Source organism: Brassica rapa, chromosome A07 (assembly GCF_000309985.2).
Source record: "Brassica rapa cultivar Chiifu-401-42 chromosome A07, CAAS_Brap_v3.01, whole genome shotgun sequence".
Taxonomy (NCBI): domain Eukaryota; kingdom Viridiplantae; phylum Streptophyta; class Magnoliopsida; order Brassicales; family Brassicaceae; genus Brassica; species Brassica rapa.
The window spans coordinates 2,442,871-2,468,666 of record NC_024801.2 but is presented as its reverse complement, the minus strand read 5'-3'; the positions used below and the strand labels follow the sequence as shown (position 1 = coordinate 2,468,666).

At 36.9% G+C, this 25,796-nt stretch overlaps 4 protein-coding genes across 7 annotated transcripts; 3 read left to right on the top strand and 1 right to left on the bottom strand.

Annotated features, from left to right (window-relative positions):
* The first annotated feature begins 274 nt into the window (after positions 1 to 274).
* LOC103846219 lies at positions 275 to 775 on the top strand. Its single transcript, XM_009123123.3, has 2 exons — positions 275 to 424; positions 500 to 775. Exons 1-2 carry the CDS (start codon positions 275 to 277, stop codon positions 773 to 775), a joined length of 426 nt encoding a protein of 141 aa, XP_009121371.1.
* A 149-nt stretch (positions 776 to 924) lies between these two features.
* LOC103845926 lies at positions 925 to 17,015 on the bottom strand. 4 transcript variants are annotated; one of them, XM_033275462.1, is made up of 6 exons: positions 10,212 to 17,015; positions 9,769 to 9,968; positions 9,219 to 9,573; positions 4,036 to 9,137; positions 1,505 to 3,947; positions 925 to 1,427 (listed from the first exon to the last, which is right to left on the bottom strand). In XM_033275462.1, the coding sequence occupies exons 4-6, from the start codon at positions 4,038 to 4,040 to the stop codon at positions 1,152 to 1,154; spliced, it is 2,724 nt and encodes a 907-aa protein (XP_033131353.1). In that variant the 5' UTR covers positions 4,041 to 9,137; positions 9,219 to 9,573; positions 9,769 to 9,968; positions 10,212 to 17,015; the 3' UTR covers positions 925 to 1,151. The 4 variants fall into 4 exon arrangements, with proteins under 4 accessions (XP_033131353.1, XP_033131352.1, XP_033131354.1 ...); XM_033275461.1 differs by having other exon boundaries at positions 10,242 to 17,015; XM_033275463.1 differs by having other exon boundaries at positions 9,219 to 9,438; positions 10,242 to 17,015.
* Positions 17,016 to 17,247: 232 nt separating this feature from the next.
* Positions 17,248 to 18,808, top strand: LOC103845924 (NEP1-interacting protein 2). Its single transcript, XM_009122837.3, has 5 exons — positions 17,248 to 17,575; positions 17,755 to 17,933; positions 18,024 to 18,107; positions 18,188 to 18,355; positions 18,452 to 18,808. Exons 1-5 carry the CDS (start codon positions 17,410 to 17,412, stop codon positions 18,572 to 18,574), a joined length of 720 nt encoding a protein of 239 aa, XP_009121085.1. The 5' UTR covers positions 17,248 to 17,409; the 3' UTR covers positions 18,575 to 18,808.
* A 467-nt stretch (positions 18,809 to 19,275) lies between these two features.
* LOC103845923 (receptor-like protein 6) lies at positions 19,276 to 25,796 on the top strand. Its single transcript, XM_033275460.1, is given in 4 exon segments — positions 19,276 to 20,589; positions 20,592 to 22,391; positions 22,394 to 23,300; positions 23,710 to 25,796. Coding segments are annotated over 3 exon segments (3,009 nt in total). The 5' UTR covers positions 19,276 to 19,670; the 3' UTR covers positions 22,684 to 23,300; positions 23,710 to 25,796.

The window sequence follows — 25,796 nt, the reverse complement described above, 5'->3', positions numbered from 1 at the left end:
GTGATGATTAGCAAAAAATTATGTGTTTAACATCACAAACCCACTTAACCTCGTCGGAACCCGGTTAATCTCTTCGGAACAATAAAACCGAACCCGATTTACCCGGTTTTTAAAAAAACCCGACCCACCCTTAATTAACCATAAACCCGACCCAGATTTAACCTAAATCTAAAATCTGGTCTCTCAGACCTTTATCTCCTTCTCTCAACAAGAAAAAAAGAAACAGAGGCTACTGAGTTACAAGAGGAAGACGAAGACCCGAGAGTGTGAGACGATGACTTACAACGCTGAATCTTCGAGTTTTAGGCGGAGCAGATCTATTGGAGGCAGAAGAATGTGTGACTGTGGGTTGCCCGCCAAGATTTTCACTGCGTGGACAAATAAGAATCCTGGGCGAAAATTTTTTGGTTGTGAACTGTATAAGGTACACAATTCTTCTGCTCACAATTGGTTACTATTTTTTTTGGAGTGAGTACATCTTGTATGTATTTGGGTATAGGAAATGGGCAATGAACACTGCAAATTCTTTGAATGGTTCGATGAAGGAGAAGTCACTGGGTGGCCAAAAAGAGCGTTGATTGAAGCTAGAGATGAAATTAGAGAGAAAAGAAGAGTGATCAATGAACTGAGAAATAGAAATTTGGAACTTTCTATGGAATTGGAGAAGAAAGAGGCTGCAAAATCAAATGGAAGTGAAGATGAGATGAAACGTTTGAACCCCAACCTTGGTTGGAAGAATAAGTTTCTGAAACTGTGTTGTATTGTTAGTGATTAAGAGTGTTGAGTCTTCTGTTTCTTTTCCTTTCTAAAGACTAGTTATGTGATGAATGAGTCTTATGTTTCTAAAAAAAACTGGTTATGTAATGAATGATGAATGTGTAATGTGATGATATTTTAGGCTAGTATTGAGATGTTTTACATTTATAAGAAGCTTAGAATGACAAACTATAATCATAAACTAGAAGTAGATAAACCAGTTCAAAATGGAATACATAGTTGAAGTTTAAACATTACATCATCGTTAACATGATAGAACATGAAAAAAGAAGCTTTCCGAGGACATGTTAAAACATGTAAAACAATCCTAATAAGGTACCCGAGAACATGTTACCACATGTAAATTGTTTTTCAAAAAAAGGATAAACCTCCCTTCAACCGAAAAGCAAAGCTGCCAAGCGACTGCTTCTTCTGAGGTTTCGTTGTGGTGCTTGGTTTCCTTGGCTTGGTTGGCTTGGCTGAGGTGCAGTAGAAGAAATAAACTCAACTTCTACTTGATCTTCCATTTGAGCTGCCAAATCAGCTTCCATTTCAGCTGTTTCCTGAGCTTCATCGTTTGCTTCATCTTGACCATTCCTTGCAGCTGCTTCTTCAGCATCTTCTTCACATTGCTTACTTAGCCGTCTTCGTTTTTCCCTGGTCTCCGGAGACTGTCGAAAGACAAAGAAAAACTCAATAAGCGCAGACATAATCAGCATAAAACACACTTAAGAAAATAAGATCATACCTCAGTGGGGCATGTCCTTGAGTTATGACCTTTCTCACTGCAAATACCACAGTGTGGTACCCTTCCTTTGCGACCAACCCTCTTTTTTGAGGGTGACTCATGTACTCCTTTGATCCTAGCTTTTCCCTTAGGTCTTCCTGGAGGACGTTTGTAAGGTGGTCCAACAATGCGTCCTCCTCCACACTCAACCCAAAATTTTGGTCCATTGACCGGCTTCAAATCTCTTCGATAAGTCTCTCTCCATTTCTCGGTCGTGTAGTAATCAGATATGTAGTCTTCAACCAAGCCTGTGTTCTCCCTGATCGCACACACAGCATGACGACATGGAATCCCAGTTAGATCCCACTTTCTACACGCACATGTCCTCTTGTGCAATTTCACCGAGTATCCATTAGTTCCCTCAACAACCTCATACCTCCCACCAGTGCTAGAGACAGAACGACAGTGTTGAGCTTCATCACACGACTTCTCAACCTCCTTTCTTGCTTTCTTAGTATGCCTTGCAGGTTCCTTACGAGCTAGTTCAAAGCGGTTGGCAATCCTTTGCATTGCATCTCTCCTTATCAGCTCTAACATCTGGACAAAAGGTTTCTTCCGTGCCACCTTTAGAGTCCTATTAAAGGACTCTGTCAAGTTGTTGTGTGTGTCTGCACAACAGCAACCAATCCTAAAAAACGCCCTACACCAAGTCCGGTGGTCTCTCTTAAGGAGCTCATCACATGCCAAGGGGTCAAACTCTCTAAATGCAGCTAAATTTTGCTTGAAATCAGCTTCATTGTAGCTGCTTGCGACCCTCCAAAACATTGGCTTCAGTGTGTCTGACTTGTGCAGTTTCTTCAGATTGGCGTAGATATGTCTTGCACAAGCCCGATGCTCTGCCTTTGGCAACTCAGTAGCAACACCGTGGATCAAACTTCTGTGCATATCAGATATTATTGTGATCTCATCGCCTTCACCCAAGTCCAAGTCGACCTTGACTTTGTGGATAAACCACTCCCAATTATCATTATTTTCAGAAGAAACTACAGCCCACGCTATCGGGTATATCTGGTTATTAGGATCCCTTCCAATAGCAGTTAATATCATTCCCTGCATTGAGTGCTTCAAAAACGTACCGTCCAAACCAATAACTGGTCTGCAGTGTTGCTTCCATGAAGTCTTTAGAGCCGCAAAGCATAAGTACATTTGTGAAAATGCTTCACTTCCATCTTCTCTACGAGTTGTGTTGATCTCCACAGTAGTGTTTTTGTTGGTCCTCTTGATTTCATGCTCGTAGTCTCTAAGTCTTGCAAATTGTTCATCAGTTTCAGCTTGCAACTTATCGAAAATCAGTCTTCTAGCAACTTGTGACTGAGCAGGCGAGATGATAATGTTGTATCTCCTTTTCATTTCATCTTTGATCTCCGGTGCACTCATCTCTGGATCTCGCCTTATATCTTCAAGAAACAAATCAGCAACAACAGGGCTCTTGATAAGCTTGCACCGCCCCACAGGATGACATTGATGCTCATCTTCATATACCTTAACCATCCATTTGCCGATAGGTTCTTCAACAGAGCAATATATCCTCCATCCACAATTCTTTTCACCACACTTTGCACCAAGCTTAGTCTTTTCCCATCTATCAAATATCACATTACGCCCAGTCTTCAGGATGTATCTTATGACATTCTTCTTAAATTCTGACCCACTGCTGAAGAGCTGTCTCAAGCTGAACACTCCATCCGGTAAACCCCTTTGCACTAATCTCTCAGCTTGTTCTTCTTCATCACCAGATGAATCGTCTGTAGCAGGGTACACCTCATCTTCGTCTGGTATCTGTTCCTCATAGTTCACATTGTCGATGTCTACTATATCCTCTTCAACAACTTCCGCCTCATCATTCGATTCTGAAGATTCTGACAAGGCATCTTCTGAACACTTCTCATCATCCGAGTCGTCTGCAAGAGGATCATACAAAGTGTCTAACGCCTCATCTTCATCTTCATCAAACATCAAACCCGTCTCAGAATTCTTTTCAGCCAGCTTTTCACAGAGCTTCTCACACTGTTTTTCAGCTCTATCATGCAGACCCTCTTCTTCTGGTTCAACGTTCATAACCCTTTCTTGAACTCCAACATTCGTGCTACCTTCTTCAGCTAGAACAACCCTATCTCTCTCTACATAGATGTCGAGCTCCTTGTACCAACGCGCTGAAGATTCCATTCTCTTCTTATTGGCTTCGACATTTTCAAATAAAGGTTTCCTATCTTCCAACTCATGGAATGGTAGCTTGAACCACAACTTCCCAATCACTATCCTTTTCTCAAACATCTTCATTACCAAGTTCGTGAAAAGAGAATCCGCATCCAACTCGAACTCGTCGACGGTTCCATCTACATAACACAATCCACCTTCATCTTTAAACCGACCAGAGTGAAAGCATTTCACTTTCACCGAGACACTACATCAGAAAGAACAAAGATACTTTAGAATCTCAAATCCGACATATTGCAAACCCAGAAATCAACCATTTAAATTCAAAGAAATACCTCATCTCGACTTGATTCTTCACCGATTCACTCTTCTCTTGCGAATTTAGCCACAAAATCCACTTCTTTTGCACTTGTTCGTTCTCTCTCTCTCACGATTCGAAGAACGGGGAAAGTTGAGTTCTTGATTCGATTTCTTCTTTTCTCATTTTAATGGGCTTCTAAATTGCAGAATTGGGCTAGATTTAGGTTAAATCTGGGTCGGGTTTATGGTTAATTAAGGGTGGGTCGGGTTTTTTTAAAAACCGGGTAAATCGGGTTCGGTTTTACTGTTCCGAAGAGATTAACCAGGTTCCGACGAGGTTAAGTGGGTTTGTGATGTTAAACACATAATTTTTTGCTAATCATCACATGTCGTTATGTGCGACATATACTTCGTGTAGGTTTCAATACATTTGTTTACTCTGGATGGTTGGCCATGTGATGCTACATAGTCTGTGTAGCTGCGTAACAATTTTCCTTACACTAACTACTCCTTCACTTTTAACGAATGGTAAAAAAAATTTATACTCCTAGATTTAACTAATCTAAACTTAGGGTTTAGAGTTGATGGGTCTCGGAAAGCGTTTTTGGAATATGAAATTTAAGTTTCAAATAAATATATAAATAAATACTTAAAAAATATGAAAAAATAGTTTCAAACATAATATTCAATTTTCCAAAAGAAATTTGAAAAAAATATTATAAAAAAAATTCAAATTTGAAAAAGTATAATTCGAAAACATAAAAAAAAATTATTTGTTTAAATAATTATTTATTATATATATAGAAAACACGAGTACAAGAGTCTTTTGCCACTTAATGAATAATATATTTTTGAAAATGTCTATTATTTAATGATGACAAAGATAAATAATGATATCATAAAAGTGGTGAACATGAAATCCCCCCAAATATGAATGATATGATCAAGAAGATACTACCAATATTATAAGTAGGGATTATAAACATAGATTGGGATCATTGGATAAAAGCCTATGATCATAAATGTCTCGAAGATCATCTTCATATCATATGCATATCTGTAGTCTGGCGTTTGCAACAAATAGACTTTAGGGAAGACACTTTAATGGTGAAAATAGACACATTGGCATCTCCACATTGGTGCACATGCAAGTCTTCAAGAACATGACAACTGGATTGACAAATTCATTACCAGGGTATTACACAGATACAAGGTTGATAGATCTCAAAAACCACTTAACGTTAGAGTTTAGACTAACGTACTGAGGAAGTAATAAGTAAAAAGACTATTTATTGATGATTTTGGTATGAAAATGTGTATTATTGATTTTTGAAATTATACAACTGTGATGAACAAGGAGATATAAGAATATAAGTAAACTCAAAAGTAATTTAAGTATATTTGTGATGTTGGAAACTTGGATCCCCTTCTCCTTTGTGGCTCTTCTATAGATATTTAGAGGAGGATTGTAATAACAACGTGATCTCCGTTGAGCATCTAAGGTCATAAAGACCATCTTCGATGCTCTAATCTTCCTTATGTTTTGGATTGACCGAGTTAGTCCGGCCTTGACTCTCTTCCGAACTCGGGATGGACTAGCGTTCTTTATGAGAATATTGTCTTCTTATCAGGCTTTTGAACTATTGGGCCGGACTTTGGACCGGGTTTGGAGTGGGTGAAGCCTCTTTGGAGTCCGGTGTGTCTCAGGTCGCTAGCCAGGTCTAGTATTGATTCCTACCTGGATGGTGTACTTGAGACCGTTGATTTTTGTACTTCAAAATCTGGTTCGAGATTCCGGTTTCTAAAATTAATTACCTACTTGATCTGCGATTTGATTGATTTAACTCAAAGGATTCAACTTTCCTTCCTTGGAAACTGAATTGTTTTTTATTTTTGAGAGATTAGACCCTTGATTTTTTACTTTTATCGCCATCGTGTTGTTTCAGAAATAGGTTTTTATTCTTTAACCTTTATAAGTTAGTTTCTCTTATACATTTCTTGGATTTTTGCGATTTTTTCTTCTTTGTCTCTTAACTTCATCTTCTTCTTCGTAAAAGTGCTTCTCTGTTTATTTCTTTCCCTCCTTTGTCGATTGCGACGTTGATGAGAAGAAACTAAAGGACGCCCTTGGCTCCATCTTCTGGTGGCTCGTCGTCTGACAATGACCTCCCTATTTCACGTCTTCCTTCTTCTAGCGGTCCCCGAACCACTAGAAGTTCCAGAACTAGGTTTCTCCCTCCTGCTATGGAACTTGTCGGGGTGCCGATGGTGGAGGCGGTGCTTTTATTCCTGTAAGAAGTTCTGGGGATCCCACTCGTCTGGTCGCTTCTCACCTGGTGTTTTTGACTCCAAAAACGCTTATACGGAGGAGTCACTTCAGGGGTTGGGAGTCGCGTGAAGTCCCTATAGAGACGATTTTCATTCTTCCTTCTGAGTCTGAGACACATTGGTTGGCACCTCCTGGGTATTTATGATGTACGAGGTGTTTGTGAAGGAGTGCCATCTCTGGTTCCCTCTTCCTTCTCTTCTATTCAAATATTCTCACTGACATGATATGGCTATCTCCCAGTTGATAGTGGAGTCCTAACAATAATAGGCCTTATAGTGCTGTCTTGTGAGCTCAAACAGGATATGGGGCTGCAGGTACTTGAAGCTATAACCAGCTTCATGACTGTTTCTCAAAAGCCCGACATGTACAACCTTGTCGGTAATCTTCAGATAGTCACTGCACCCAACAGCTCGGTTTAATATTGATAGAGTAAATACTTCGTCATGAAGACTGACGAGAAATTAGTCTCTGAAAACTTCATGAAGGTGGTTCGATATGAATGAAACATGGACCCCGGTAAATAGTTTTGTTAGGTCACTACTTTGTCGTTTTTGGTTATCGTTAGTCGTTAATCTGATGAAGAATGTGCTTTTGATAGCTCGTTCAGGAAGGTCACCAGTCGACTTCGAGAGGATGCAACTTTTATTAAATTTTGCAAGGGGATCCAAGCTTGGAGTTATTACCGTTTACTCTCATTCGAATCACAGCTACCCTTGATATTCTTTCTGGTGAGGCAAGTTATTACCTTGGTGGCATAAAGAAGGTTCCGCATGATTGTTAGAACCCAACTAGTTTGAGATGGTGGATCTCTATGAGTATGATTCTAAAATTATAGCAATTGTGGCCATGAAAAGAGACGAATATGGAAACAACTTCAAGATGTTCTTCATAGCATACAGAAACATCTCCACCATTGACTTTGGAAACTTTGCATCGGTAATATTCTTGTTATTTTTATTAGTATCGTACGTGTTACTCTTGATTAATTACTTATCATGAACATATTATATAGACATCAATTTATGCAACCAAAGAAGGATCAAACTGCCTTTTTGGAAACGGAAATGAAAATTCAGACTTGTTCTCTTACTATTTTACCAGATTGCAAAACGGATCGAGACTTATAACTGTGCCAAAGTTTTTTCTTTTACATTTTCTTTTGTAAATTTTAAAATTTCGTACTAACAACCATTATTCATTCACAGGAGTAACCAAAATTCATTGTTTTGTTGGTTTTCAATTTTCAGATTATCACCCTTCAACTCTGAAATGGTCATTGAGACCAGAAAACATCGATAAATTCCTTTTGAAAGGAAAACGAGAATCTACAAAGAGACAACTTTATAATTATACTAGGGGTATTCCGGCGCTATACGTCGGGTTTGGACGTTTTATTTCTTCATTGAGTTCAATTTGTTTATTTGTTCCATTTGTTACTTGTTAGTCTTGTATTCTAATCTGTAATTATTGTTTGATTTAATTACAAATAGGATAAGCACGTGATAGTGGCATCAAAGTTAATATACTTGAACAATTTGAACATAAAGTAAAGTAAAGTTGATGTTCCGAAAGTAAAATAATGTAAATGCATGTGTTTGTTTTGTGAGTATCTTGGCTTTGGACGACATGTTAATGCATTTTTGTGTCCTGCTGAGTGATAATGGAAGCGATGCAATGTTTTTTTTACTACTAACTGTTTTACGGTTCGTATTGATGAATATATTACTTTGCCTTTTATGGTTTTATCTTCAACACAAACTTGATAGCAGGAGTCAATACATAAGGGAGTAAGAGCATTTCTAACCATACTCAATTTTTTTCTCTAAAATGAAGTAAAAATATATATGTAATTAAAAATGTTCTGATCTTACTTTATTTCACACTCCATAATGAAGTTTACTCCATAAATAGAGTAAGTAAGCTATTTTTATTTGTTCTTTACTCCATTATGGAGTGATAAATGAAGTGGAGTTAGAGCATTTTTACTCCATAACAATTCTACTCTATTTTGGAGAAAAAAAATAGAGTTTTACATTACTATATAATCACTTTTACCCCATAATTATTTTTAAAAATTAAAGTAAACAATAAATAAACTTTTTAATTTTTTTCTTGATAGAAGTAATGTAATTTCCTTTTGGTCTTTAAAAAGTAAACTAAACAATAACATAATTTTCTATCTATGAGTAATGTAATCTACAAATTTCTCAACTCTTTAAAAAGTAGTAAAAATTCTTATGAGGGTTTGAGTCTGGCCATGTTGTTTAGATATTTGTGGTTCTATCAGAATCTTTGTGCAATTTAATTTGTAAATATATTGTAGATATATCGGTTTATTTGTAACGTATTTGCTCCTATAATGTCGAAAGGAACTAATTTTTCAGATTGAATCTATCAAGAAAGCTTAACTCAATAGTTACTAAAAAGAAATTCATTGTGTCATTACAGTCAACTGGTTACGTCTCCTTTTGTCATTTGCAAGAAACTGAAGCCTGCTATATTCTAATACTCTCTTTTCAGCATTAAGCATGTCCAGAAGGTGATTGCATAAGCTATACACATATGCACCCAAAATCTATAGGAAAATGAATAACCATTACACTAATGGAACAAAGAAGAAAAAGAACCAAACTCTGGGAAATGTATAGCTCACATGTCTGATCCATTTGGTATATTTGACAATGAAATCTTATCAATATCACTGTAGCTTATATTAGAGTGTTTTAATCCATCCAATCCCTTGTTTTTCCAATTAACATGCACCATTGTTGTAAAAGCAACACGAGCTGTGGGGAAAAAATCTTGAACCTGCAAGTTAAAACCATGGTGTCAAGTAAAGGGCTTTGGAGAAAAGAGAAGAGCTTTGTGAGGTTTTATTTATATATGTACCCGAGTACGTAGATCCTCAAGTAGACAACAGAATCGAGACCTGACGAGCTCTGGTTCTGGCATTTGAAGTGCTTCAGGCATCCAGTTGAGGAATCAAACATAGGACATGAAGTCCAAGTTGATGAACTTGCTTCCAAAGCCACCGGTTTGTATGGAGCTAGTTCTTAGGCCCTTGAGATACCATTTAGGGAAGTAGGCTATGTTATTTACTGGTTGAATCCTGAGTATAGCAAAAGCTATCAAGAAAGCAATTGATGTGACTATATTTATTGCTTCTGCTACTCCAATCTCGTTTATGGAAGCTATGGGAGTGTGAAGATAATATTTTGTCTTTACCTTCCTGGAAAAAAGCGAACTAAGAAAGGACAGATTCAGACAAAACTGGGGAGTTAAATGCTTTGAGAGTTGATGATGTAAAGAAGAAATAAAACAGATTCAGACAAGAATCACAGTCACAGCCACTATGAACACTGAAGAAACATGATTTGCTTAAAAGTTAAGTGAAGAAACCTGCTTTGGTTAAAACAAAACAGATTCTCTCTTTCATTACCTTCCCAAAAGAGGTAAATACAAAGCTTTCTTGTATATATATGCAATCTTGGGTTTCGCCACTAAGATGCTTACAGGGGCCATCACCTATGCTCGTCTCTTCATATTCCATTGGGCCATAATATTGATTACCTTGAGGAGAGCAGCTCGGTATCAATATCAGTCTGGTATACACCATACTCATCGTACTCATCATCACTCCTGATACATATAGAAAAGAAAAAATCAAGTTACCCAAACACGATTGTGAATCTAAAGTATTTCCAAGTTTTGACTATATGTTCCTGCTACATAATTGACATGCAAAAGAAAAATACTGATCGATCTCTACCCTGAAATTGCATAAAAAGCATGGTCAAAGGCCATAAGACCTACCATAGAGCTTGTTTCCAGAGTCTAATAAGCTACATATGAGATCAAAAAGAGATCAGAAGAAAAAAGTACATATTTAAAGCAAAGCGAGATGGATCTTACACATCTATGGCGAGGAAGCTGTTCCTCCTTCAATTTTCTTTGCCTTTTCTGGTTGTTCCTGCCTCCGTAGATGATAATCCGTGCAAACTGACATCAGAACCACGTTCAACCCTTTGATAACGATTAACTAATCCCGGCATCGAGCCAAGAGGATAGCTAGTTGCTATTGAAATGGATGCTATTATCCTCTCAAATCGGCAAGAAACATGTGGAGATTCGCCATTGTAATAACCGGAAAGTTGAACAGAGTATTCTTCTTCTGGTTGTTGTCGAAGCTGTAATCTTCATTTCTGGATGAAGGGGATATTTATACCCCAAGCTCAAGTAAGTTACTCTAGGAACGAAATGAGTCGCATTGAATGCTCAAATCACGAATAAACGGGGAATAAAGAAGACACAAACGAAACGTTGCAACGTTCCTCAGAGCTTCTCATCATTTCTCATCGAAAAAAATCTGCGGGAAGTAAAATTCTCACACCTTAGGTGACGGAAAAACCCATGGGGAGCAGGCCACAAAATTAAACTAAACTCACGAAGGCCCAACTAATTAATTAACTAAAACACTACGGACAAAATTGCTTTAAAACTCAATAGCCCAATACACAATTTAAGTGCCAGGTGTCATTATTCCCCCAAGGAGAGATAAAAGGCAACTTTATTATATAAGAAGATAGTAGCAAGCAATTATCAAAGTGATTATCTATGGTACATGATTATTGAAATCTATTTTTGGAAAAAATCATGTCTCTTCGCATCAACAATACTTCTCATATATTTCATGTTTTTATCAATGGAAAACATAGTGGTAAGTAACCCATATATATGTTTTTTTTCAAATCTCAATAACACTAATTTACCAAAACAAAATCATTGATTTATATTTTTAGGTAATCAACAAGCTGATAATGGAAAATTTCACTATGTATTTGAGAAAGATGCAAAGTTTAAGTCTGGTCATAATGTCATTTCTCTCCTTAGCATAACTGTGGGATTTGCGGTGATTCTTAAATATTATTTTATCTTGTATTTTTTAAAAGTAAAAAATTCTTTTTAAGTATGACTGAAAAATAAATTTTGTCAAATTTATTTATAGAACTATGGTGTTTTCTTCGAAAGTGCGTCGGAATCACTGGACCCATTTCTATTATTGAAGAAATGGTGATGAAACTATAGTTAAGGACTTGTCTGCTCATAAATTGAGCTATTAGAAGGTCTAATTGGGTTTGAGAACCAACTCTTTAAAACAGAATCAGTGTCTAAATGGTCAGTTGAAAGTATACCATTCAACGGAACCATGTCTTGGTGTAAGGTAAAGTAGATATTATTATCCATAAGATAAACAACAAAACACTTGTTGATTTAATATCAATACCATTTTGTCTTTTAGACTACTTTCAAGGCTCCTTTGGAAAATGATCCAGTTGTTATCGATCTTTTGGGACTTAGAAAATGTACAACTTGGTTCAATAGAAACAACATTGGACATTATTGGTCAGCATTCATTTCAAACGAAAATGGTTATTCTGCAAATGTAATTATAAAGGGGATTATTATGCTGAAAAATGTCAGACCAATTGTGGCAAACCTACACAAAGATGATACATTTTCCGCATCTTATTAGGTTTCATAATCAAAATTTTTAATGTTAAAACTGAAAAATCTTTATTGGATTTTTTTTCTTTTATTGAATAGATACCATGTTCATCATTCTTTCTTGAAAGCATAATGAGATAACACATTAGTTTTGTTTGAGGAGATGAGAGAAAACCCATTGCTTGTCAATTTCCAAACTACTATAGTGGGAAGTGTATGTGCTAATGTCTCAACACTACTCCTTATGTATTTGAAGACAAATGCTTATCTGGTGTAGGATTAGACTACAACAAACACTTCTTTTCTTTGTGGCCTAAGCTACCACATCTCTCACACGGAGATGGAATCCATGTATACTCAACATTAACAAGGAATATGCTTCCATACTTATCATCAAGAGCAATAAATTTTGATAAGTCACTCTCTAATTTCATCTCAACTAACACCTTAGCTTCACCCATAGTAGAATCCATGTAAGGTTTATGCGTTAGAATAGGCTCCCCAAGATCTGAGGAAACATGACTAATCTCTAATCTCGAGTATCAGCAATCATGAATTTCTTTTTTAATTTACCCAGACTGGCAATGTAGATATTTCCAGAATTTTGAAAGATCCCTCTAGAGTCAACGTTAGTACAAAAAGAAAGCAATCATCAATATGCTAGACTCCTCTCTGGATTACTCATTGACAAGTAGGTTGGTGAGGGATATGAAACATAAAGGAAGAATCACCAAGCTTCTTCCACTTAATCTTACAACTCCTTCCCCAAATTCTATTAATCACAGCATGAACAATACCATCTAGAGGTAAAGAACATCTATGGAACCTGCCAACGATATACTCATCCTTGTTTTCAGATCCTATTTTAAGCACTTAGAGGGGATTAATACCCCAGGTGTACCATCAAGTGTGTAAGAGGGAGTAGAAGCACGATATACATTTCACGACTCTGGGCTTAATCTCGCAGCCCACGGATTCTTAAATTTCCATCAGCTTTGAGTTCCGGAGGCGGTAGCTTTTCTATCGGAGGCTGGAGAGTACGTGTTGGATGTTTCCTATTCTGTTTATTGATTAAGATCCTGTATTGAGTGACGGCCAGAGAGTGGCTAACTGATTCCCAACAATCACATATCGTAGTCTCAAGAGGGTGGTTTGAAGAAAATCGGTTTTGCCGATGAACCAAAAGAGGGGACAAGTTTGTTTCTCTTGGGGAGTGGTGGTTTCTTAGATCGGAGGTGCTACATTGACTTCAAGTCGAGTTTCATGTGCCTGATAGACCTGACGAGGATAAATTGACTCAGTTGAAGGAGTGTTTAGAACTTCAAATGTTTGAATGACCAGTATTGAGAAGCCGAAGGAGGAGCAACTGATCCAGACGGCGGAGGGGTGATGACAGTCGAAGGAGGTTCCTTCAATCCTTCTGTGTTGTGGTTGGAGAGTGAGAGAGAGCTCAAGCCTTCACTAATAACAGAGCCGTCGGGAAGCTGAGAGTTTGAGAGCTCTGTATCACTTCTTGGAAGAGCTAAGGCTTCAATTCCCTTTGAGCAAACAGAAGTCAGAGACAGAGCAGATGGATCCTTAATTAGTACCATAGAGTTTTGTAAAGATGATGAAGGAAGAACCTTGCTCGATTCCATCGCAATCGACGGAGGTGATGAAGTTGATTTCATCGTTTCCATGGCAAGATAGGGGGAGAGGTTGAAGTAGAAGAAGACAAAGTTCACCACATGCCTATCGTCGGCGACACACACCAGCATGTCGCCAAAATTGCAGTCGGAGATTATTTGGTTCTTCGCCTCTTAGGTCGTGTTTTAGGGGCGTGTGGTTCACACAAATTGGTTTTCTTAAATGTGGTTATATATCAAGGGACAGTATCAAAGTTTTACTGCTGCCACGTGAATGACATGCCCAAGTGGACTTCGCTTAATTATACTGGGACGTTAGTCTCATTATGTTTAATGTTTTTTATCTTCTCTAAGTTCTGAGTTTGTTTGCTCTTTTCGTCTTTTTAGAAATTCACCAGCATTTGTTCTTCAGCTGTACATACTCTGCCGGAATCTGGTCTTACTTTTGCGCTAAGTCCAATCTATCTCCATCGGATCATATTGAAAATTGTTTAAGATGAATGATTAGGCTTTTTAGAGATAAGAATATCTCAGTCAATTTCAAACTTCTTTTCCAGGTTTCATATTACTTCATTTAGAGAGAACGTAATTTGTCTTACTGTTTGCATTCCTCCATCTCTTGACCAGCGGTGACACTTATTGCAGAGATGAATTAGATAATTCGGTACAAACTCGATTCATTATCTTGAGATCAAAAGAACTTCCCTTTCACAGTAAATTTTTCTTTCCATCTAGTTTCTCCTGTTTCATTCCTCGTAGTTTTATCTTTTTGGAATATTGATGATCTTTTGAACTGAATGTGTACTATTCAGTAAAACAAAAAAAAAGATGTTGTGTGCTATTTTGAAGGGAGCTTTGTATCCTTTTTTTTCTTGTGGCTGATCATCTGTGATTTGGACCTGTGTATTGTAATCATGTGTGGACAATTGTTGGAAATTTCAGTTGAAAAAAAGAAAGAAAATATCGTCTTTTTACTAATCTTGTCCCCCTCGATTCTCTGGAACTTATCGACGGCAAGGAAAAGCTATATTTGATAACTTGTCTCCTACGGCAACAAACATTTTGGTTAAATCCTTGCTGGATGCTAAAGAATGGGAATCGGCAAATCATCTCTCCCATAAGACTAAACCTCCTCTATCTCCCTTCAGAGGTAGACCCAATGAAAATTTCCCCTCATGTTAGGTCGACAGAGCATGGGATTCGAACTTTTTTTGTGGTGGTTTTGGTTGGACAATCAAGGCAACTAAAAACGCTAATATTATGAAAAGATTCAGCCTCAAGATCTCATGTGGGCTCAGCTCTAGTATCTGAAGCAATGGCAGTAAGGAACAGTCTCCGAGCAGCAGCAGCTTTGGGACTAACCACCCTCAACTTATTCTCGGACTCTCTAGTCCTCATCTCCACCATTTTATCAGAGTCTGAATTGAATGAGATCGCGGGTCTCCTTGTTCACATTAGAAACTTTGCCTCTCTCTTCAATCACTTATCTTTCTCTCATGTTTCCCGTTCTTGTAATGTAATGGCATACTCCTTAGCCAAATCAGCTCTGGCAAGGTTGATGGCAGACAATGCTCTCTTTGGAGCCTAGATAGTTTTTTTTTACATTGGATAACACATTACATTATCATATAATCACCAACTCTATTACATATGATGATCAACTACCTGTAACATATGAGATATTGATGAACAGCTCTACAGATAAAAATTCTATGATGAAGCTCTCCCTGAAACACTTGAATCGACGGTTTTGCATGTATGACATCTTCGATGGACATGCTCTCTCCGCAGCAGACGACCACAATGAACGAACGACTCTGCCTATTGTACTCTAGAACCTCCGATAAGTTTCACATCATATAATTTGTAAGAAACTGCATTGTCTGGAAATTAAACCTTAGACCTAGATTATATAAACATTTAAACTTTGACTATTAGGCTACCTTGTTTCCACAAAGCCTATTAGTCTTTATAAATGAAAATTCTTTTCTGATATAGAAAATGTTGTCTTTTAGAAAAAAAAACTTTTCACAGTGTCGTCGTAGTCGTCGTAATAATGAACAAAATTGACAAAGACAATCACAAATATCTCCAAATATGAAATATATTATGTTATTTTAAAGATTTTAGAAAATTGTCTGCTAGTGTAGATATGGAAATGTTTAGATATTTACTTTATGATCGTCATAAATCATAGTACTAATAATGTATCATTAAAAATAATATATGCTATTTACCTTGAGGAATAGTAGTAGTTTTCTTTTGTATATCGAATTTCTTCTATGAATTAATAGTTTCAAACCAATATCAATAAAATAAAATGTTAAAAATATATTTGATAATATATATATATTTGATAAATAACACTGTTATTTTGAAGTCTTCACTATATATGTGTTCTATTAAAATACGCAGTGTAGCTCTTTTTATTCTCTTTTTATTCAGAGTTAGAAAGGGCACCCACGCATGTATCCTCTTTGGTGCACACACGTACATACAACTAACACGATACCCTCTCATATACACAAATCATTCTTATCATGAACTTGTCTACGCAGTTCTTTATTCGTTTTCCTTAGCTATTGACTATTTAAATAACTCTGATGTATGTATGGGACCATACAGGTCCCTTCGGATTAGATTAAAATAAAAATAATCTCCAAGAAAATATCTTCCTACCGATATTTGTATAAATGTCGTATAAAATATCGAGTATTTATTATAATAAATCCCTTATGTAATTACGGTCGACAAAAAAATAATATTTCGGAGAGAGACCTAGGTTTCGAATGTTACGAACTGTCCCGCTCCGTACCGCAGTTAACAGTAACAAAAATCTCTATATATACCATATATTTATACGTTTTTATAACTGTTAAAACCGTCTTGCAGTTAAACCGCTTGTTCCGCACCATTCAAACTGCAGTTACCATTCGAACCCTAGTCTAAACTTCCCATTTCTTGGCGCTAAATTCAATATTAGATATATTTGTGTCAAATGTCGTGTGCATGGTAAAAGATGCGTTAGGGTTACAAAGTTACAAACGAAAAACTGTTTTTTTTTCTGAGAAAGGGTAACGAAAAACTGTTGGAAACTTAATTGATCGTTGACAAAAAAAAAACTTAATTGATCTATGCATGTATATACTGTTTAATTTTAAAAATTCGGTACTTTGTGCTAATATGTCTACACAAGATTAAGAAAAATCAATTAAAGTGCATATAATCCCAAAAAAAAAAACACAACAGGATGAAACACAATTGCTTCAATCCCAAAATTTTAATTATTAAGATATTATCTTTAATTTTTTTAATTTAATTAGAAAAATCTAAAACTTTTCTTCTAGAAGTTTTTTGACGAATCTTGTATATATATGAACTAAATTCGCATTTTATAATTTAATTTACATTTACCTGTCACATTGTAACAGTCTCGACTCAATCAAATCAAATCTAAATTTGACGTAAAAAAATAATAAAATCAAATATAAATTATGTTACAACTCCACTTTTAGAATTAGATATAACTCTTTTGTGTTACAAAAATAGTGTTACAAGAGAATAGATACAACTATGTACCAATGACGCAATACAATGGCGGATAGACTAATACGCAGTGGTAAGAAACAATCGTTTTTTGTCGTTCACATGGATGCAGATCATTCAATTTGGTTTATAGAGTCAGTATGAATCTATAATAGTTGACGACAAAAAAAAAAAGAATAGATATAACTCATATTTCTAAGTTTTAATTTAAATATTTCAAAAATAAATAAAAATGGAGCAAAAAAAGAAGAAAGTTCTTGGCCCGTAGAACTCATCTCTCTCACTCGTGCTTTAAATGCGAAGTAGCGCGACGTCGCATCTTCTCTCTCTTAAGAACTAAGCAAAGATCCCCCATCTTTCTCCTATTTAAGCTTCTCTCCGAGCTCTGCTTTCTACCAGAAAACATGGCATCTTATTACAGATTCCAATCTGGGTTTTGTCCTCTCTCGCCTTGTCCCTCTCTTCTTCTTGGAAACTTCGTCGAACGGATCAAAGACGCTTGTCATTTCCTCGTCTCCGCTGTTCTTGGCACCATCATCTCCGCCGTCTTGACCTTCTTCTTCTCCCTAGGTTCGCCTCTCGTTCTTAGTCTCTGTTCTTGAGATTTAGTCAATAGTTCTTGATCGCTCTGTTCTTGTTTGCTTGTCTCTATGTAATAGACTTTTCTTATTTGGAATTTAATATTATTTAATTATTCAAAATCTGGGCCTTGGAGCTAAAAAAAAGTTGTTTCCTTTTTTGATGTTCAGTGGGCACATTGTTAGGGGCACTTACAGGAGCTTTGATAGGCCAAGAAACAGAGAGCGGGTTCATCAGAGGAGCAGCCATTGGAGCCATCACAGGAGCTGTGTTCTCCATAGAGGTCTTTGAATCGTCCCTCGATCTTTGGAAATCTGATGAGTCTTGTTTCGGATGCCTTCTCTACTTGGTGAGCAGAGCAACACTTGAACTCTGTTTCGAAATAAGAATTTGAATGAAACTTGAAGTGATTTAGTGTTTCTCTTTTTTTTTTTTGTAGATTGATGTTATTGTTAGTCTTCTAAGCGGGAGACTCGTAAGGGAGCGAATAGGTCCTGCAATGCTAAGTGCAGTGCAAAGTCAAGTATGTTTTTTTTTTGCATACAAAACTTTCAGAATTGCTCTTCTTATGATCTCAAATTTTTATGTTTCTTTTGGTATTAGATGGGAGCTTTGGATGCACCCTATGACGATCTCTCGAGCCTATTTGAGACAGGAGGCGCAAAGGGTTTAACAGGAGACCTTGTTGAGAAGATCCCAAAGTTGACAATCACTGACAACAATAACACAGATGCCTCTGAGAACAGAGACTCCTGTTCTGTTTGTCTTCAGGTTCTGCTTAGTTTTATAGCTTAATAAATCCAATTACTGTTATAATTGATACCCTTTTTTTTGTGGTTTCTCAATTCTCCTTATTTGATGTTGCAGGATTTCCAGCTCGGTGAGACAGTAAGAAGCTTGCCTCATTGTCATCACATGTTCCACTTACCTTGCATAGACAAATGGCTCCTCAGGCACGGTTCTTGTCCTATGTGTAGACATGACCTTTAATGTAAACCGTGCAGCTCAGATACGTCTACACACAGCTCCTTACCTCTCAAGAATCTGGTCTTCCTTTCAACTTTCATGTAAATTACGCTTCTTTTTTTTGTTGCTTTGACAATTAGTTACCTTTTACACCCTATCTGAGTTTAGTATAGGTATCTTCTTAATGTTATGTTTAGTCAGCAGATGTATATAATAAACACACAAAAGAAAAAGAGTTTTCTAGTTTCTCTGTGTCAAGGCTTATGTTAGTGTTCCATTCAAGCTAGAAACTATATGGTTGGTAATATTTTTCTTATGAGGTTGTGAGACCATTATTGAAACAAGCCAGGGGACCGACCATATCCAGTGAAACAATGGTAATAGATTCTTGTCTATTGTACCCAAACTTAATATAGGTACTTCATATTTAAAGCACTCTTTAATGTGTTTTGATATTTACCTAATCATATTTAAGATCACTATTTTATGTGTGTGTGTGTGTGAAGTAACAAAAATACTATATAACGGTTTTGAGTCCTTATCAAGCACCAGATTGCAATACCAAATCGTAATTAATATGACATCTACTAACATTATGTCCTCTAATCCTTCTCTCTCACGGCTTCTCATTCAACAAATAGTAACTGATAAACACGGTTTGAGCGGTGACTACATTCTTTTAAATTTTTTATAATGTGAAGATTTAATACCATATGGTCGGAACACTAAATCACAAAAGTTGACAAGCCAGAAAAAAGTATTGTAGTCTCAGTCTCCGATAAACACGAGATTCATAACAGACAAAAGTTTACTCAATTTTTATTTTAAGTTCACCTAACATGTGGCTAGTAGTAGGTTACAGTAATGTTATAAAAACTAAAAAGAAGTGAGATCATAGAGACGTTCTTTTAACAAATAGCCAACGCCAGATATTTATCCGGAAGGTCCGTGATTAGTGCGGCAACTTATTTTAAAATTCCGGCGTTAAAAGAATCAAACGTGCTGAAAAAGTTAAATATATGATTACATCTGTTGAGATAAGAGAAAACATTCGTATAAACGAGACATTAACTAAGCTGTTGACCAAACATAAAAACAGAACAGGAGAAGAAAAGAGAGTATGCTGAGCTTCTTTCTTCGCACCATTGTTCTTCTTCTCTTCCTCTCTTTAAACTTGTTCGGCACTTTTGCTTCTCTTACACCTAACCTCTGTCCTCTGGATCAAAGAGATGCACTAATTGACCTCAAGACGGAGTTCAAGATCCGCAAGCCTGATGAGTTTCTTGATTATGATGGTAACTCCATGAACGTCACTTCTTACCCCAAGACAGAATCATGGGCAAACAGCATCAGTGACTGTTGTAACTGGGAAGGTGTCACGTGCGATACCAAGTCAGGCAAAGTGATCGGTCTAGACCTTAGTTGCAGCTGTCTTCACGGTCGGCTAGAACCCAACTCTAGTCTTTTCCAACTGCAACATCTGAAAAGTCTGAACCTTGCTTACAACAACTTCACTCTTTCACCAATCCCAGATAAGTTCAATAAACTCATTTGGTTAGAAACACTCAATCTCTCTGAGTCTTCACTCAAAGGTCATGTTCCTATAGAGCTTCTTCAACTAACCAACTTGGTGTCTCTTGATCTTTCTTCTTCTTCCTCTGCTTCTAATTCCTACTTCGCACCTCCTCCAGCTTTGCTCTTGTCCATTGAGAACCCACCATTGTTTCTCCCTCTACTTGCTAGAAACTTGAGAAACCTTAGAGCATTGGATATGAGCTCTGTAAACATTTCTTCAGAAATCCCCCAAGAGTTTTCATACATGTCGTCTCTAAGATCTCTACATCTTAAAAACTGTTACCTGATTGGAGAGTTTCCAAGCAGTGTTTTCATGATACCAAACTTACAGTCCATTAAACTAGACCACAATCCAGAACTGAGAGGGGAGCTTCCTGTGTTTTCAATAAACAACTCTATGCAAGTCTTGAGCCTTTTGGAAACATCCTTTTCAGGTACCATACCTGATTCCATTGGCAACCTCAAGATTTAGTTTCTTTGACACTTTCAGAATCCAGCTTCTCTGGGAGGATCCCATCTTCACTTGGAGAGCTTTCTAACCTCTCAAGTCTTGTTCTTTTTTCAAATGGTTTCATTGGTGAAGTACCATCTTCCATTGTTAATCTAAAACAGTTGACCATCTTCAGCGTTGGGTATAATAAGCTCAGGGGAAACTTTCCATCCGGACTTCTCAACTTGACCAAACTACGTGGTATCGATCTCGGTTCCAATGAGTTCACAGGTTTTTTCCCAACTAACATTGGCCAACTCTCCAAACTGGAAGCCATTTTCGCCGGTAGTAACTTCTTTACAGGATCAGTTCCTGCATCCCTTTTCCAAATCTCTTCACTGACCCACATCTATTTGGAGGATAACCAGTTCAGTGATATCCTTGGATTAGAGAATATATCCATGTTACCTAATTTACAGTATCTCTTCCTTCACTCGAAGAGTTTCAGAATCAGTAGTCCAGTTGACTTTAACGTCTTCTCTTCCCTCAAACAGCTAGTAGGACTAGCTCTCTCAGGCATCCCTCTTTCAACAGCAAACATCACCTCTGATTCGGACTTTTCATCGCAGTTTCGATATGTGTACTTGTCAGGCTGCAACATCACTGAGTTCCCTGAGTTCATAAGAGACCAAAGAAATCTGGATTCTCTAGACCTTTCCAACAACAATATCAAAGGTCAATTACCGGACTGGTTATGGAGACTAGAAGAGTTGCAAGTTGTGAAACTTTCTAACAACTCCTTAAGCGGTTTTGATGGATCTCTGAAAGCTGTAACTGGAAGTCAGATTAATGTGCTAGATCTAAGCTCAAACGCTTTCCAAGGACCACTCTTCATCCCATCCACGTCTATAACCTACTTGTTTGTCTCTAACAACAACTTGACTGGAGAGGTGCCTCAGTTGATTTGTGGACTGACTTCTCCTACCATCATAGATCTATCAAACAACAACTTCCACGGCTACATTCCTCGGTGTTTAGGGACGTACATGAGTTCTCTTACGGATCTAAATCTTCGTAACAATAGCTTCAGAGGAAGTCTTCCGGATATGTTTATGCACGCCAGCAACTTAAGGTCCATTGACGTCAGCCACAACAGATTGGAGGGAAAACTTCCTTCATCTCTTACCGGTTGTTCTGCTCTGGAAGTTCTAAACGTGGAGGGAAACAAAATCAGTGACACATTTCCATTCCAGTTGAATTCATTGCAGAAGCTACAAGTTCTTGTCCTTCGGTCAAACAAGTTTCACGGCAAGTTACATCAGTACAATGGGGCATGGTTCGGATTTCCTGAACTGAAAATCATTGATGCATCACATAACGACTTCCACGGCACGTTGCCATCTGATTACTTCCTCAACTGGACTGCAATATCTTCGAAGAAAGACAATACACAGCTGCACTACATTGGGGACTTTCATGACTACGGCTACTACACTTCGGTGGTGTTGATGAATAAAGGAGTATCAATGGCACTGGAGCGTATCCTCACAATCTACACAGCCATTGATTTCTCTGGAAACAGGATCCATGGAGAAGTACCTGAATCTATTGGTCTGTTGAAGGAGTTACATGTACTCAACTTGTCAAGAAATGCTTTCACGGGACACATCCCATAGTCTTTGGCAAACCTCACCGCGCTGGAATCACTGGATCTATCGCAAAACAAGCTTTCTGGTGAGATCCCTCCAAAGCTCGGGGACCTTTCTTCCCTAGGGTGGATAAACATTTCACATAATCAGCTTGTGGGTTCAATACCACAAGGTACACAGTTTCAACGACAAACTGCTCTGCCTACGAGGGAAACCCTGGACTTTATGGTCCTTCCCTTAAGGATATTTGTGGAGATATCCATGCGCCAACATCACTGCCGGTTTCAGAAGAAGAAGAGGAGGAGGAGGAAGAGGAAAGTTTGAGTTGGATAGCAGCAAGGATAGGCTTTGCACCTGGAATTGTATTCGGATTGACCATCGGATACATAGTGGCTTCATACAAGCATGAGTGGTTCATGAAGATTTTTGGCAGAAACAAGCACTCGTTTACTCATCGATCACACTCCCCTAAGCATTGATGTTCTGTTCCATAAAGTTATTGTATTCAGTATCATGCTATTTTTTTGTACTGCAAGAACAAAATATCAAGTTTTATATAAAACAGAATAAACAGTATACATCCAGATGAATTACCATAACAAGAACCTTATTAAGGCTTCTTGATCAGAGGACAAATGCGTGGCTCCACCACCATGTGAATGTGTTTCAGTGGAATAAGTAAAATTAGTGTTTGGAGCAAGACAAAAGTATCATAACTTGTGATTCCGCGTTTGATTATGTTTTGAATCACATCATCATGACACTGTCTCATGTTCTGAAGCATTATTACAACTATTCTTGTTAGTTTTTTGTTACCATCATGAAGGTGAATGAAACATACGAAGAGCGAAACATCTTAAAGAAACATACGAAGTTGGAGAGCAAGATCATATTGATTATGAAAACTATCAAGAGTTGCTCGTAACAACTAATATTCTAATGTTTTCTTGATTTTTGTATATTTTATTCAACTGCTTGATTAAATTGCATTCTATTATTTGTAAGCAGGCCGACGACCCGCAAAAACCCGAACGAAATGGAGCCGGCTGCGGGGCAGGACAAACGGGCGCGAGACAACTTGTTTGCCATCTCTTATGTGAGTGAGTTAGACCAGACACATTCTCATGTAGTTATTTTGTATGATTTTATATAATTGAGGGGTTGTATTTTTTTCATACAATTTTTTTTTTTGTCTTTCAAATTTCAATTCAATGTAGTAATGGTTTTAGTAAGATCCCATGCAGTTTTTTTATCGACAAGAAGAAGAAAGTAGTAGTGTGTTGTAATGTAAGTTATGTGTTGAGACTTGGATTCTCCATATGTGTTCATCCTGGAGAGCGGCTGACAAATCTGGTGACTAGCGGGAGAGCCATTAGAAATGCTAATACGATTAAACAGATTCAGTGTATTTGTATACAGAATTTCTGAAGTATTGGAATTGAGTTACTGTTGAAATCTATATACGATTATTCGTGTTTAACGTTTTTCATTTGGTATTAGAGCAGGAAGCATATCTAGATCAAGTGATCTATAACATGTTGAGATCATGAGGTGAGCATGGATTTTTCGAGTTACTAGCGATTCAGAGAACTCCCATGCTCGATGAAAATAACTTTGGACTTTGGAAAGTCTGTATGAAGTAAAGGTTAAGGGGATTGAAGAAGATGTATGAACTGCAGTCAAAACGGGTTGGACAGAGCCATTTGTCAAAAATGAGGAAGGTGAGCTTGTTGCAAAGCCAAAAGACAAATGAATAAAAAAGTGACAAGTTAGGCTCTATATTCAATTCTAAAGTCATTAATTTAAGCTTGTTCAAGGTTGTTCATCAACAAAAGATGTTTGAGATACACTTGTAAATTACTATAAAGGTATGTATACGTTCAAGTGAACGAGGCTTGACTATTTAGCATCTCAATTCGAGACTTTAATAATGTTTAAATATGAATCAGTTACAATCTTGATCTCAACACTGAATTCGATTGCTAATGAAGCGATAATGTTAGGTGAAAAGTAGAAAGATAAAAAGTTAGTCAAGAAACTGATCCGGTGTCTTCCAAAGAAACGTGCTTCCTACAAAGGACTGAGAGCACCTTCAACCCAGGATGGAGTTTTTTTTTGCTAAAAAGGATGGAGTTCTTAAAAAATGATTAGAGCATCTGCATTGAAGGTTCAATGCAGAAGTTAACACATTTCCCCAAAAAAAAAAAAATTAAAATATTCTATTTTTGGTGAACTCAGCTCTTGCAGGGTCACTGGGATGAACCTGGTTCATCACTGTATCGCGGGCCCCACGCCACATGGCGGCCCGTGATTGGTCCGCTTAAATTTTTTTTTAAATCAAACAGAAAAGTTAAACAAAAAATAATAAAAAATTAAAGTTATGAACCTCCCTTAAGGTTCATTGATGCTGATGCCCTTATATTCCCATCAAATAAGTTCTCAAAAGTTTTTATTTTAAAACTTATAGAATAATACATCTAAGATTTTCAGAACCTCTTCCAGCATTTTAATATTAATTAACATATAATTACTTTTTGAGAACTCCATTTTCATACCATGGATGGAGTTGTTCTGAAAGTGGGCATCAATACTGACAAGATGAAGTTCTCAATTTATGACTTGGTAGGTTTTTTGTTGTTTTGAATATGGTTTTCTTATTTTTTCCAATCTAAATACAGGTAAACCGTTTTACCAACTAAACAATTCGCCCACCTTTGTCTACCTATATAAATAACAAATTATGAAAGGCTTGGCTATAATAAAATAAAATACCTATCATTGGTGTATACTCATAAATCTAACTATGTTAACTAATTTTAACGACCAAATATCATATTGGTATGACATAACTATCAAAAATCACAGATAAAATATTTTAATGATCAAAATGGAAATCTAACAAATTAAAATGGCAATCAAGCAAATATAGAAGAATTTGAACATAAATGAGATATTTTTTTTTTACAACAAAAGGTTATGAAATGAAGAAGATTCCTGGTCCGACTCCGAGAGCCACCTCGGAAGAATTGAGTTAACATAAACCATAGTAGATGGCAAAGTCCTAGCACCTCGTGCCAACTTGTCCGTCAGAGTATTTTACGCCTTTGGTATAACATAAATGAGATATTAGTAGAGTAAAATAAGTGATTTTTAATATTGATGATTTTATAATCTAAATAAAATCTAATGAAAAATGTGTCTAATATGTGTATGTCTAGAATATTCAGTATATTTCATCTTATTTATGTAAGTTGAAATCATGTTTAACGTTTACGTTTATTTCAGTTGATTTGATATTTATTTAAACAGATTCGATTCTTATGAATAAAAATACTTTAATTATTGTATATTTTTAATAGGTCATTGCTCATTGGTTTGTTTTGTGAGTGAGATAACCGCGTCATTCATTCTATGTGAAATCTCTATGTGAATTCGAATTCACGAGTCAACTTCTTTTACAATGTCTTCAACATTTTTTCCATTCTTTGAATGGCTTTATTGGACAAGTTATTAAGTTAGAGTTTGCACCACAACACAGATAGATACACTAAACGTAAAGAAGAAAATGAAAAATGACGAAAACTTGGTCCAA

Bases quoted from the DNA above. Each gene is read 5' to 3' on its own strand.
- LOC103846219 (XM_009123123.3), top strand. From the start codon at position 275: ATGACTTACAACGCTGAATCTTCGAGTTTTAGGCGGAGCAGATCTATT. The intron at 425-499 runs GTACACAATTCT...ATTTGGGTATAG, and splicing joins TTGGTTGTGAACTGTATAAG to GAAATGGGCAATGAACACTG.
- LOC103845924 (XM_009122837.3), top strand. From the start codon at position 17,410: ATGGCATCTTATTACAGATTCCAATCTGGGTTTTGTCCTCTCTCGCCT. The intron at 17,576-17,754 runs GTTCGCCTCTCG...TTTGATGTTCAG, and splicing joins GACCTTCTTCTTCTCCCTAG to TGGGCACATTGTTAGGGGCA. The intron at 17,934-18,023 runs GTGAGCAGAGCA...TTTTTTTTGTAG, and splicing joins TCGGATGCCTTCTCTACTTG to ATTGATGTTATTGTTAGTCT.
- LOC103845926 (XM_009122839.3), bottom strand. The intron at 1,428-1,504 runs GTATGATCTTAT...GTCTTTCGACAG, and splicing joins CAAGGACATGCCCCACTGAG to TCTCCGGAGACCAGGGAAAA.